This window comes from Caloenas nicobarica, chromosome 3 (genome assembly GCF_036013445.1).
Source record: "Caloenas nicobarica isolate bCalNic1 chromosome 3, bCalNic1.hap1, whole genome shotgun sequence".
Taxonomy (NCBI): domain Eukaryota; kingdom Metazoa; phylum Chordata; class Aves; order Columbiformes; family Columbidae; genus Caloenas; species Caloenas nicobarica.
The window spans coordinates 23,679,735-23,694,737 of NC_088247.1; the positions used below are offsets into that span (position 1 = coordinate 23,679,735).

The window sequence follows — 15,003 nt, forward strand, 5'->3', positions numbered from 1 at the left end:
TGAAGATCTTTGAAGCAACTCTTTAGTGAAACAAATCAATCTTTACATAAAATCTTACTAATAGATATTTGTGTCCCTGAATGATAAATCGTCAGCTGTTGCTTAATATATCCCTTATATCTTACTTCAGTAACAACTACTAGTATGAATTATTTTTAATAGTATTTGGGATTCAAATTTAATTTTCCATTTGAAATCCTGTGACATTAAGAATTATTTCCATTTGGCACTCGGTAATCAACAAAGTGACATTCAAGAAATTCAATGAATGCTATAATGAAGGGACAAATGATGCAGAAACTATTTCATGACCCAAACCTGACTACGTTTTATCTTTTCATGGTGAAACTATTCAAAAAAAAGTGTATTAATAGCCTCACTAAAATCCTAAAAGCTCCAATTGATTTTAATGAGATGATAACAAGAATCTATTTTAACTTAAAAAGATGGAATAATGCATATGAAGAAGAAATTCCAGAATTTTAAATCTCAACAACAGCTAAAATTAATCTACTACATAAAAATATTATGAAGTGGATTGTTTTAAATTCCAGTCCAGCATTCATAAAACACCAGTTTTACATAATAAGCTTACACACTTTACTGGGAATTAGCAGTGATGGAGGAGGTTTCAGTGGAAAACTTCCAGTCCAGGTGAAGGTATGTATGAGGCACATCGTTGTCATACACCAGCACCCTGCTGATAAAGGACTGGGCAGACATCAAGGCACTGACTGTGTATGGACTGACCTGCCAGCTCTGGCAATTCAAAAAGAATCTCTATTCCCCAAACCCATCAGCCCTATGGGCTTGCATTTCAGCTACGGAAAGACTGTCCCACTAGGTCTGGTCACTTGATGAAAATCTGTAGAATTTCTCACCCTCCTTGCCCCTACTGGCCTGAACCCACAACATACACACAAATATCCATAACTAGGTAAAGACAGACAGTTTCATGATAAAGTTACACAAATTAATAATTTCAAAAATTTAGGAAACTAAACACCAGGTATTGATTAATCTGAGTATTTATATAAAACCACTAATGTAGACTTATGATTGAATAAACAATATCTAACAATGTACTGCATGTTTTCACTGAGAAATACTAAAAAAACCATGAAAGCTTTAAAAAAAGACAGCACAGAGCTGTTCTTGGAAACGTGTAAAGAAAGAGGAGTTGGTGCACAGTTCTCTCTCTTCCCACCGTGACCTTGCTCTGTGAGTATTTTCCTCCAAGGTTGTTCTCAGGCCAGCCACTCTGTCTAATGCTCTACCACTAAATAAAGCAGGGACAAGAATGAGCTTGAGCACTGGTTCTCCAACTACCCACACTGCAGAATCTTTAGCCTGTTTCTTGGTAATGCCTACCAGAACCCTCTGAGACATTGCATGGTCATGATTCAGGGGACACCAAGCACCAGGGACCATTCCCAATACAATGGGTAGAAAAGACCGCATCAAGTTTTCATTCCTGTATTCTACAAAGTCCTCCAGCACCACTCGACAGGCTTTGTATCTTCAGACATACCTCACCACATCCCAAAGTGTTTAGTATATACTCTCAGTTTCTTGGTATGAAAACAGGAATCATGGCCTGCAATGCAGCATACACATCACTAACACACTGAAATAACACCTTCACGCTCTGCCCCAACACATACATACTAATACACTCACACACACACAATTTGTCTGCGGGTAAACAAGGCGCCTCCATTGAGCCGTGTTACGTGGATGTATTCTCAGGGCAAGAACACAGCCCCTGGCACAAACGCAGTCTCAAGGCAGTTTCAGGGTTGCAGGTAACTCCACGTTGTCTCTAATGGACCTTTATGAGAACAAAACAAACAAAAATAAAAACAAACAGAAAACCCCAACAACAAAACAAAACAAAACCAAAACAAAACCAAAACCAAACCAAACCAAATAAACAAAACAAAAAACCCAAAAACCCAAAAACCCACAAAAACCACGAAAAAAGCAAAGCAAAGCAAAGCAAACAAAAAACCCCAAAACTGTCAGTTCCCTTTTCCTGTAAGGAGTCCCCAACCCCTGTTGTTCTGTCAGGTTCCCTCCAGCTCTCTCTGAGCAGGCCCTAGACTGCATTACAGAAGTTTGTCATGGGAAAGGATGCTCAGTGAAGGTGTTTTCTGCCCATTCCTACAAATGACTATTTTTTTTTCTTTTTAAAGAAAAACTATTTACAAACAGTCAGCAAGCAGTTAACAAACAATGTACCATCATAGTTTCCTAGAATATTTCTCACACAATTGTGAAAGTCAGAGACATTTTTTAAAGGTAACTTTTCCTATTCCTATCCTCTTCTTTACAACCCACCTTTTTTCTTTATCTGATATTGCCATGTTTGATTGCATTGTATTATAACATAGAATAGATTTATAATGATAAAAATATAAATGTTCTGTTTGTCTGTAAAACTGGAAATATTGTATTATGGATTAGTAAAAAGATTTACTACATTAAATACTATGCAAGGTATTTTTGTCATCAAATAGAAAACAGAAAAACACAAAACAAAAATGTTATGTTTTAAGTTAATATGTAAATTAATGACTTACATTAGAGATATACAACTAAACAAAGATCAAAATATGAATTATAACTGATGTCCGAATTTGTGTTTGAATACAAATAAAAATGACACTAATTATCAGATTAATTGCTCAGACAATACAACAGAAAGGAAATCTGTTTTATAACTGCTTCTGTTAGCCCTCTCAAAGCACTACTGTTATTTTAAGTATTGACCTGTTTAAAAATAATAAACACAACAAAATTAGAAATAATTATACATAACATTGAATGGAACATTTTTAAGTGATGTCTACCAACATTTAATTCTCACATATATCTTAATAGAAAATTATTATAAAATGTTAGTTTTATTTTTAAAATTTATTGCCATCTAGTCTTTAAGAAAAATTAAATGTAAACAATGTTTCTAAAAATATTACCATGGTGAACGTTTATTTAAATTTAATTAGAATCTTGAAGTAACATTTAAGTTAAACATACCGAATTATTAACATAGATGAAAAGCTATATAACATTTTACTTTTCTGTAACACAATAAATATATCTGAGCTGTTTTCTACATGGAATATATTAAACTATGATGTGAAACTAGTCTCCAAAGAAGCTTGACTAGTAGAACAATCTTTACTGGGTGAACTAAAACATAACAATTCTCTCTTATTCAGAGACAGCATGCCATTGTTTCAATGTGCAATGTTTTTATGCAAAGAGGCAAACAAAGGCTTTCAACTCATTATAAGTTTTAACTTGTTGAGTTAATTGCTGAAAAGATATGAGTGCACATATGCCTATTCAGTCAGACACAGCCGCAATGTGGAGGAGAAGGGAGAGGGAAGCTTCCCAGTGACAGTCATGTGATGTAATTAAGAAAAAATGTAACAAGTGCTGTATGTTGGCTGTACCTAACCACATTTAAAATGTTGATATTGTTTAGACTTTTTAAATTTTTTACTTTTTAAATTATGAAATTTAAATAATGGAGCACATTAATAAAGGTATTCCTCTATGAAATCAGAAAATTTAAAATGTGCATAGATATCGGGTCAGTAAACCATGCTATTTTGAACATACAGATTCTTTACCAGCATATTGAGAATCTCCATTATTAGCATAAGAGAATGCATTACATTAAAGGTTATAGGGAAAGAAGCTAATATATTGCTTAAAAATTATAATCAAACAGCTGTACGTTAATCTGTAAACTGACTGAGATTAATAACAGACACTGATTGTAAATCTGTGGATGATAATTGAGCATAATAATAAGACCTGGTTAAAGACTCTGAAACACGGTCTCATGAAATAAAAATAGAACATTAGAAGCAGAGTTATGCAATTAATATAAAATTTGTACTCAACCTGGAATTTTTTGTTTTGTTATTTTGTTAACTTAGGACGGAGAAGAAAAGTAACGTGATATTACACACTTACCCCTTTTTACACTTTTCACTAAGCCTCTGTTGTTTGAAACTGTTTAATAAAGGATAGTGGCATAGATGGAAATTTGACCTTACCTGCTACCACCTGCTAATACAGAAAAATGCAATATGCTCAACCAATTAAGGCATATAACCGTGATGTTATGTTCCTCAAGTCCATGTGTATTTTCTAGATGGAAAATGGGTTCTGTCTGCCACCCTAACCATTATACAAAACTCAGGCAAAGAAGCTCTTCATTAATAAAAATTACTTTAAAACTGTTGCAGTAATTATCAGTAACTCAGAATTCCGCTTTTCACTCTGTTGATACTTTACTGATAATACTATTTATTCCTTGAAATAAAACTCAAGGATAATGAAACTTAGAAATGCCCACTGTAGAGCTTCCCTGAACAATACATTCTAAAAAGGTCAGATAACAATGTAGGAAATTTTCCTTATCTGAAAATGATTAATAATTTTTTGCACTGGAAATTAGGTGACTGATATTTGCTCATCCACAAAACCAACTGGCAGTGTATGGCACTACAAACAGAATCATTCATACAATATCATGGCAAAACTCTCTGACAATTTTCCATAGAACCAAATAGCTCCAATATACGAAAATATTCACATAAAATATGAAATATATTTATTGCCTGTACTCCAAAAGCACACAAATAATTTGTCTGAATTGTAGTGCATAGGAACAAAATATAAAAAGAAAACTTAATATACATGAAATAGATGAAAGAAAGAGAAAAAGGTTAGAGTAAAATAAAAAGAGTAAAGTTTTCCTTGAATGATTTTTCTTTCTTACTTTCTTTCCAAACATTACACTGTATATAATGATTTCCTTGAATGCACGTCTAATTGTGAGCGTCCTAGAAAAGCCTAATTCCATTAATTTCTTTCACTACAAATTTTATCAAATCTCCAAGCAGTAACAAAGTTTTATATCGATATTGGTTGTGGAATGACATTTATAAGCTAGTTGTGCATTTGTAAAAAACTGAATTAAGGTTTACTAAGTACTATAGCTGTATACAAAAAGACAACTGACATCTGAGCAACTGAAATATGGTTTTGAAAGTATTTTTCTACTGGTCTCAGAAGGAAAGAAGTATCTACTTCCAAACAACATAATAATGAAGAACTTGAAGCTTCAGTGCTCATTTGAGCATCAATACAAATTAAGGTTGTAAACTTGACATTTTTAGTGTCTTTCAGGGGCTGATATACTTCCTGACATCTCCAAGAATTCTTAATAACTTCAAATTATATAAAATGCTCAGGATTATATCACTGTGTCACCAGATTTCTTTTATAACAGTCATGAACTAAAGGATAGGCTAGTGAAATAACTTCATTAGTTTATATAACCATGTAAAGGCAGGAATAAAAAGTGAGTTCTAAACAGACTACGAAACAGATGTTGTTATGCCGGTTATCAAGAAGTCTGGAAGTCAGAAGATTAAATATTTGAATCAGACTGACAAGTTTACAAGCTTTAATGGGAGAAAAATCTCAGGGTTAACAAAATTCTAAAACATTTATGTCTAAAAGTTCAAGCTAACTGTCATCTGCTTCTGTGTCAGTGTGGTACAGCTGATGGGAACACAAGCATGGGAGCAGCCTAATGATCAGCTGCCTGCATGATCCACCTTGGACCTTAACAGCCTTAACACTCCTATTTTTAGATGTGGCACATCCATCAGATGAGAAACAAACAAACAAACAACAACAAAAACAAACCTGAAAACTATCTTAACAACAGCCTAAATATTTTATCTTTTACTCTGAATAAATATCCTCATTTTTTTGTTTGTAAAACAAAATTTGAAAATTTTCTCTTTAACACAGCCCTTTCTACACAAGTGGCTACATTCAAAGTATTCACTGAGAAACATTAAGAGGTTTTTATCATAAAATCTCAGCTGTGAAATACATAGTGTCACTAATTTCTCTATGTCTATGGCAGAAGACAACATCCATTTTAACAACATTAGCTATTTTGTTTTCTCTATTTAATGAAGATGTGTGGAGTGACACCTGGTCATTCAGGCTTCAGTAAGGTAAATTGTCATAGATTATAATGGAAAGAGGATTTCAGTATAGATCCTTTGATATAGTTAGGTGTGGTTTTACAATATATCTCTTTCATCAAGGACAGAACAATTTAAATTTCTGGCCTGTTCACAGAAATTGTAGATGCTTTCAGAGAATTCTTTCAGAAATATATTGAACCATTCTCTTAAGATGACTGGGGATCCATAACAGAGAATGAAGGACTTTCAGATTCAGTCTATAGAAAAAGCTTTTTAAGAAAAGTAACCTTAGGTGAAGATTATCCTTCGACTTTTTTTTTTATAGTATGGTTTAATAGCTTGCTGTTTTAGCAATAATAATATGGTTCTAATATGGTTTAGAAAGTTTAACATCAAAGTGAAGGTTGCCTGTAGCATCTTGTATTTTACTAATTAATAACGTACTTACATATAGGTAATGCTTAAATTATTTTTGTCTTTATAATACATGACATTTGATCATGACTTATAGAAAAAATATCAAGGCAGCTATAGTATTTCCTAACACAATAGCTGTTTATCAGCTTTAACAAGTTAACAATCTAATCTCAACATTAGTCTTAGTATCTGTGTTTCCATAGCTCACCTTTCATTGCACACAGGTACAGTCCTATTCCTCCGTATTCAGAACTATTACTAGTAACTCTTTCCTCAGGACTAACATCTGAAATCTTTCTTGTGGATTCAACTACCAGAGAGTTGCATTGTACAGTCCAAGATGCCTGACTAATTAGGCAGACTACAGAAATTTTCTTAAAGTAAATATCAACTGTATTTGAAATCAAGAAATTTGAGTGATAGGTATACAGATAGCAGTACATATTTCTGACATTAAGATGTTTCGGAGGGTGAGACAAAGAAGAGGCAAAAGGATACGGAAAGAATGGTTCCTTCCTTAATGACTCAGGCAAGCTGTAAACAAGATTAAATTAACTACTCGTATACAACATCTGTGATGCATATCAGTTCATTTACAGGCATCATTTCATGCCATTTTCAGGTGGACATACTAATGTAGGATAGGTGAACTGCATCATCAAAATGCTTCTCTATTTCCTAATTAAAGTGAGACAAAGCTCAGCTAAAGTAACTATTTTCTATAAACTGCAATCAGTCTATGCCACTTTGGAAATACTAAAATTGATTGTACTGTAATAGACACAAAGTCAAGATTCAGTCAGTCAGCTGTAAAATATTGTCCAAAAGGGTGCAGATTCATGTTCTAATCCTGAGTAAAGCTCAGACTTCATGGTAAAAAAAATATTCAAATAAGGATTCCCTTTACTTTCACTCCATAGACCATGTATAAGCCATCAAAGCTTGCAGTTTGCTTTCTTTTTTTAGCTAACTGCAATCCCAAAACCAGTATCTTTGAGGTCACCTATCACAATCCATTAACTTTCTCATCATTAAAATGAGATGCTATTTTTGGACTGGTCCTTTGACTGTTAAACAAAGGGGAAGCAGAATTGTTGAGGTATCTTGTGACAGAATAGATGTTACAATTTTACATTTTGCCTAAAGCAGGAAATATGTTGAGAGCACAGATGGATAAAAGTTTTGTCAACAGTAAAAGAAGATGAGAAAATTATAATAAAACTAATAAGAGCACTGAGGTAAAACAGAGAAAAAAGTTATAATTCACCTTCATATTAAGACCTTTACTACATTTCTGAGATTGTAAACATTTCTCATTTTACAATTCTGGAATTAATTTCTAAAACTACAAAAACACGGAAGGACTCACAGTTGGTTGTAAAACAAGGCTGAAAGTCAGAACCCAACTATCAAATTATAACAATACACTTCATAACAGAGATGCCAGTGCTACTGCAAAATTCACAGTGTATACTTCAGCTGTTTTCAGAAAGTCCCCAGAAGAGGTTGAACTTAATAAATGAAATAAAATATCTTTGATAAGTTAGACAAATACAGAAATGAAAACAGATGCCTTTAGGTTAGGAGTATCAGAAAAAGAAATTATAGCACAAAAATAACTCAGCAGATCTATTTAAATTTTAAATTTAATTTTTTTTTCATAGACATACGATGAGATAAAGTTCATAACTTTGGATTGAGAAAAAAATGCAAAGTGTCAGATACGTAACTTGTGCCAATACTCTCTTTCCACTTTATGTAATTCACAAATGGATTCTATGCAGCCTATTTAAATAGAAGTGCTGGAGCACCTGTCCTACAAAGGCAGGCTGAGAGAATTGGGGTTGTTCAGCCTGGAGAAGTGAAGGCTCCAGGGGGACCTTCCAGTACCTAAAAGGGACCTACAAGGAAGCTGGGTAGGGACTTTCTACAAGGGTATGTAGTGATAGGAAAAGGGCTAATGCCTTTAAACTGAAAGAGGATAGATTTAGGTTAGATACTAGGAAGACATCCTTTCTTGTGAGGGTTATGAGGCACTGGAACTGGCTGCCCAGAGAAGTTGTGGATGCCGCATCCCTGGAAGTGTTCAAGGCCAGGTTGGATGGATCTTTGAGCAACCTGGTCTATTGGAAGGCGTCCCTTGCCCATGGTAAGGAGGCTGGAACTAGATGACCTTTAAGGTCCCTTCCAACACAAACCATTCTAAGATTCTATGCTTACATGCATACATACTAGCAGATATCAGGTATTTTTACTAGAATGAATCACCTTCAGCAACTATCAAACTGAAGCTCACAGTCAAGAGAAACTGAAGATGCTTGTGTTGCTAAGGTTCTCATCTCTTCGAGACAGAAGCAATGCAAATTGGGCTAGGGTAATTTAGGCAACTTTTTTTTATTAAATTTCAACAATCTTATACATCATCTTAATTTCCACAGTCATATACAATATATCTATTCTGTTGTTTTTGTTACACACTAATTTTGACTTAGGTCTGTGAAAATTCTTGATGAGGCATGAAGACACATTTTGTAACTAATTCAATAAAGTCTGAGAAAACTAACGATAGTTTTCAAATAATATCAAATAGAAGGAATTACAGAGGTTAGCAGAATGTAACATTTAAAATTTTTCAAATATGATATAAACTTGCAGTTTGAATTGACCTTCAAGCAAAAACCATCCAAACAATAACTTTAATTTTTACTTCAGATTATTTTTAGTTATTTTGTGGGTATTTGAAAGCCATATCTCCATTAACCATTAATTAACAAAAGAGACAGTATCAAAACTCTAAATTTGTGAAAGCACTAAATGCATATGTAAAATAAATTTGTTGGAATGTAATGAAGGAGATTACAACATGAGTTTAAAACAGATAATTTAGTTCATACCTTGATAAACAGCTTTGAATCCTGGTGAGCCAATGCTGTCATCAGACTGTAAATGAAGCCACATCTGGTTGCTCATGCTCACAATAAGATCAGGAACACTAGATCCAGTGAGTCTGTACGTAGGAGAAATTGTAAAGTCATTTGCAGAGGCATAAATTACTACTACTACTAATAAAAACCACAGCATTTTAAAATATAATACTTAGACCTATTTCCAATATCTTACCCTTGTGTTCTTATCAGCTGTTTTTGATAAAATTAACTGTTCTGTATGGATTAGAATGATGTGAATGAAACAAAACAAAAATAAACAAACAAACAGATTGAATTATTGCATTCCACTTAATAATTATTAAACACTATTAATAAAGCTGTTCCTACCTAAAGCTTTCTTTAAGTAATTAAGCTATTAGAGATGTGAGGGACTGAATAAGTTGAAAATGTTCAATTGTTTAAATTTGAATTTCTTTTTTTTTGCCATGCTTTTTGAAAGTGAAGGAAGGTGGTTTACATGCATTACAGCACATGTATTCAGAAGAACTTACTAGAACCTCAGCTACTCCATTCAAGTAACTCACAATGATGTCTTAAATTTAAGGAGAAACTGCTATTTCTCATACAGTAAAGTGTATGTATAGATATGTACACTTCAATACAACACAAAAAATGCAAGCTGGTGAATCCCACCTTAAAACTCTAGACCTTCTCAGTAATATCCTTTGTACATCTATAATTCTGGTATCTATATGCAAAAATCAGTGTGTCAAAATGTTTAAGAAAATAAATATATCTTTTGAGATTACTTCTTAATGGTGAAAAATGCCTACCATGTAATTAAGTTCTAGTACTGTATCTGAACAGCTGTTCAGATCTTGGTGATAGTGATACAGTCTTTCAAAAGGTAGTGGGAAAAGCAGCACATAAAAAGTGGCTCAGAATATTGTATCTCTGTTTAAGCTGGTGTCAGATACAAAATGAAAAAACATCACAAAAAGAGGACATCTGCCTTGAATTCCACATAGAGCTCCACATATCAGAAGCTTTGGGGATGGAAGGTACAGGTACTGCAGTAACTGTAGTTGATGCAAGGAAATCATGACTTTGTCCCTTTATGTAGACAATGTTTTGCTCAAATGGGTCACATTTGACGTTTACTAATTATTTTTCTAATGTCTTCTAAAAATTAAATTGGAGCTGGATAGTCTACACTTTTTTTTTTTTAATTTCTCCTTTTTAAACACCAGTATCCCTTTCTATTCCACCCTACCTGTGGTGCTACAGCTTTGAGGTTACACAGATAATTGCTAATGGTTGAGAGTTTGGACACTATAGAAAGCTTATGTTAGGACCGATCCTTTGTATATTGTGAGCCTTGTCAACTCCTTCAATCTTCTTCCCATCAAGTATTTAAAGGTCCCTTGTCTACTGACCTGCCATTAGAGAGTCTCCAGAGTTCATTGGCTGGCTGGCTTATAAAGATCCAGGCATAACTGAGCTCATTGTAAAGCTTGAGTACTAAGTTTACAATAAAGCACCCAGAGGTAGCTACTACCTTGAAGGCTCTAGTGGCTAAGAGATGGGAAATTTTGCATGGAGCTCAGACATGTGTGTTCAGGCATGACAATTTTATATGGAGGGGAATGATTCAAATCACTCAGAAATTAGGTTTGGATTTAGAAATATATTTATTTTTGCATATTTAGTTCAAACTAAATTGTAAAAGCTATGAAGCTTTAGAATTAAATGCATGAGTTTCTACAGTGATACTTTGTAGAATTTCTACACAAATGCTGGCATCTAAGCTGCCAACAGAAACTTGCTCAGCATAAGAAAAGCTATATTACTTTTTAAGAGATCCTGATAAATTATAAATTAAATCTAGCCAGAAAAGTCTTTGCTGAAAGCTGCTTGATTCCCCTGAGAAGAATAAAAAACTACAAGGTGCTGCTCAAACCTCATTAAATACGATAGAAGTTATTAAAACGAACTAAGAGAAAATTTTGGTAAGAAAATCACTCTGACATTTAGTTATGAGCTTTCTTATGGTAATGCAGGCTACAAATGATCCCAGTGTTTTATGAGGAAAATTACTTTGCATCCACAGACAACCTTTCTCAAAAGCAAGTGAAATGGAGCATATCTGTGATGCAGTTAAAATACAATGTATTTCATAATGCATAATACAATCCAGTATTTAATGCCTGCAAAAACAGTGTCGCAATAGAAATTCAGATTAATTACTAATTATTGTGACATCGTAGTCTCATACTTGTGCCTCCTGTATTTCCACTGTAATGAAGTTATTAATCATTTACTTTCTCAAATGATTTTCAGGGTAGTGCTAATGTGCAAAGTATTGCAACCCAAAAGGCAGATGAAATTAATTGCATAGACCTCATTTTCATCAAAGATATAATTTACAGTAAAGATGGAATAGCCAACACTGTACTGTAATGCTAAGTGATAGGGTGCAGAGTAATAAAACAGTTGCTATTTTAGTCAAAAATTATACTGAAGGGCTAGAAGTACTGCATGCCTCTAGTGAGAACATTGTACTAGTGCTAGAAATGCCAATGATAGATTCTGAAATGTATATCTTACACGGAGATCTTCAAAATGTTATTAAAGTGAAAAAAGATTATAAGAGCTGATGTGATTATGGGGGCCTGCCTATCTAAGATACAAAAATTAGCAATTAACATGGGTTAAGACTATTTTAGATTTCTTAAAATTTTCTTTTTTAGCCAGTCATGGAAAATAAATATGGAGTATGTAGTCACAGGCTAAATCCCTTCAAATGGAGAGGTAAAAAAAATAAATTTGACTGTTATATGATAAGTAATTTTAAAAAGGCAAATTTTGACACATTAAGTACTCACAGTGTAACAAACAGAATGAACAATTCAGGGTGCCAAATTTACTAAGGTCAGAAACTTAACTCTGAAGGAGTTTTGGTATCCCTGTAAGTCAAAATGTATCCCAACACAAAAAGAAAATTTGTGAACATATTGTCAGTCACAAGCAGTTAAATTATCCTCCCCAGAAAGATTGTTTATTTAATTGGTCTGCAAACTACAAGAAAAAGTAATCATGGGTGTTGAAATTCACACTTCCAGTTCAAGTCTTTTTATGTTAACTTAAAGTTTAAGCTCTTAAAACAGGATTTTCTTCTTATTTTCTTTTTCAGGTACCCAGAACATGGAATGCACTTTACCCACTATCAGCTAGTTGCTATTCCAACACAAGAAACATGCATCCCGCAAATAATCAATCATTTTCCAGGCTTTGCTTTTAAGACAAATTAAAGTAGGAGTATCTAGCTCAATATACTTTGATATCATAGTTCAGAAAGTAGCCATTAATAAATGTTATAAATTCATAAGCAAATAAGTAAAATGAAGATATCCTCAGACTTGTCCACCTAAAAATATTCTAAACAATTAAAAATAAATTTTGTGGGTGTTAAGTGACCTCTACTGTTCCAATTATGTAAAATAAACATTGCAATAATTAAATGGATTGAAAAAAACTCAATATAAAATGAGGATCGATTCTTTTTATCAAGTGTGTTCAATAATGTCTTTATCTAGTAGATGTCTGTGCAAAGCCAAGTAATGCTATTATGGAAAAAAATGCTGCTACTTTCCCTTATTTAGTCATTGCTGATACATTAACCTTGTAATTTTGTTCTGTATTTTCCGACAAGGATTCACATGCTAACTTAACCCTCTAAAAGCTATGACAAAAATATCTTGTGATGACAAGCTCCTATTATGAAGGAAGGAAAATCAGCATATGCAACCAAAATGAGATGGCTGAGGTTGATAAGATTAATCAATCTGTACAGAATTCTATTCTTTCCATTAGCCCAGACAGTATTAAAGACCTTTATTTTAAGACTAGCTAACCAGTTTGGAATTTTCCTTCAAATTTATGTAAGTTGCTACACTTTCTATATGTTATATTAAATCTATTATTTATATCAATCCATGAAGCAGGTTTAACTTTACTAAACAATGGCCTATGTGCATTCATGAATTTTTTTTTCACATATGCAATTTTAAGTATAAAATTTTTGAAATTAAGAAATGGGTTATTTATTTTACACAAGTAGTATTTTCTGTTTGCTGAAATCTAAGCCTTTTAAAAATTCCTTTAATTGTTTGTGAATACAATTGCAGCTATACAAATAGTACTTGTTCCTTAAAAGGAGCTTTTTTGCTTTAAAAAAATTCTAATCTCAGTTGTCTGAAGTTTTTAGTCTCTCAGATTAAAGCCTACAAAGATGCTACTAAGGATCTGGGGTGAATTTCATAATGAACAATTTTCTTTGACAGCAGTTAGATTTTAATCTTACATTATATAAACAAATTACATACATTGTAATTACTAAGTCAAATACAATATCCCATGAGCCACAAGAAACAGCATATGACAACACATTTCCAAGGAAAATTATTGAAGTTCTATACTTACACATACAACACTGTTCTGGTATCACCAACTTTCCCAGCATCTCCAACAGTAAGAGTATCATAGCCTCTTTCCAATTCAAACTCTTCAAAAGCAAGCTTTATGACCTAATAAAATTAAATGTGTCAGTTATTTCAAAACTTATCCACTGATCTGTGCTAGTCTTAAAAAAAAAATTCTTTCACTACCATAAGTCAACTCATGAAGCACTCACTCATTATTTCAGTTAGTCTTATTTGTTTTGAGAAAGATATCTATAGAGTAAAAGCAGAAGTGGAGGAACTTCTGTATTTTCTAATACCACGAGCAAAAAGTATTTGCCATAGTGTTTTAGAGGTATCATATACTAAAGATGTCAATCACTTCTAACTTGTGGTAATTGTTCCTATTATTGAAAAGTTATTATAAACAGCAGTAAAAACTTTTTTGAAAAAAATAATAATTATATAAAAATGGCATAGCATAATACTGGAAGCATATGAAATTAAAACCTTCTTGTCTGTTGAATTATACAATAATAAGATGGCAGGTTTGAATTATCAATTGATAAGAAGGTGGATGATGCTGGTGCACAGAAATTTCCATACATAAATTACTAACACTAATGATTTCACTCAACGTCTAATAATGAATTGCCCAGAAAATTAAAAATGTAACTGTCAGAATTGTTTGAAAATGTATTTATAATTTACTGAAACTGTAATTTTAGAAGATAAAAGAAAGTATGAAAATGGGTTTAGTTTTGTAGAGAAGAACACTTATAAAACAAGAACTTTGTGTATTTGTAAGAAGTAGTTGCAGATTATATGTGTATATACATTTGTACACTGCAGCTTTTTGTATTTTGATATCAAGGTTTCTGCAGACAACTTGATACAAAAGTGCAGAGTCACAGTGATTTTCCACAAAATATTTTTTTTATCTTTATACTAAATTTTGCAGATACTCCTGGGCAGATTTTCACACAACTTCATCCATTGCTTCTGTTTTGTGGCAAAAAACAATATTTGGGTCAGATTTGGGCTTTCTGCATCAGTCGTATTATGCTGCTATTTTGGCAGTGATGTGAAAAAACAATTGTTTCCATCCACTTATTTCTATGGGCTCTTCAAGGCAGACTTAATCTCATCTAAATTTTAGCCCTGTAAAAAGGCAGCATCCAAGTTAAGCTAACTGTTTATACTTCCTCA

The 15,003-nt window shown here is 32.9% G+C and overlaps 1 protein-coding gene across 1 annotated transcript in view; it reads right to left on the reverse strand.

Moving 5' to 3' along the window:
• The window catches only part of CSMD1 (CUB and Sushi multiple domains 1), a 1,102,582-nt gene that overhangs the window by 302,029 nt on the left and 785,550 nt on the right, over positions 1–15,003 (reverse strand). Inside the window, 2 exon segments of the mRNA XM_065633007.1 lie at positions 9,341–9,453; positions 13,817–13,920. Coding sequence (XP_065489079.1) covers positions 9,341–9,453; positions 13,817–13,920 — 217 coding nt within the window.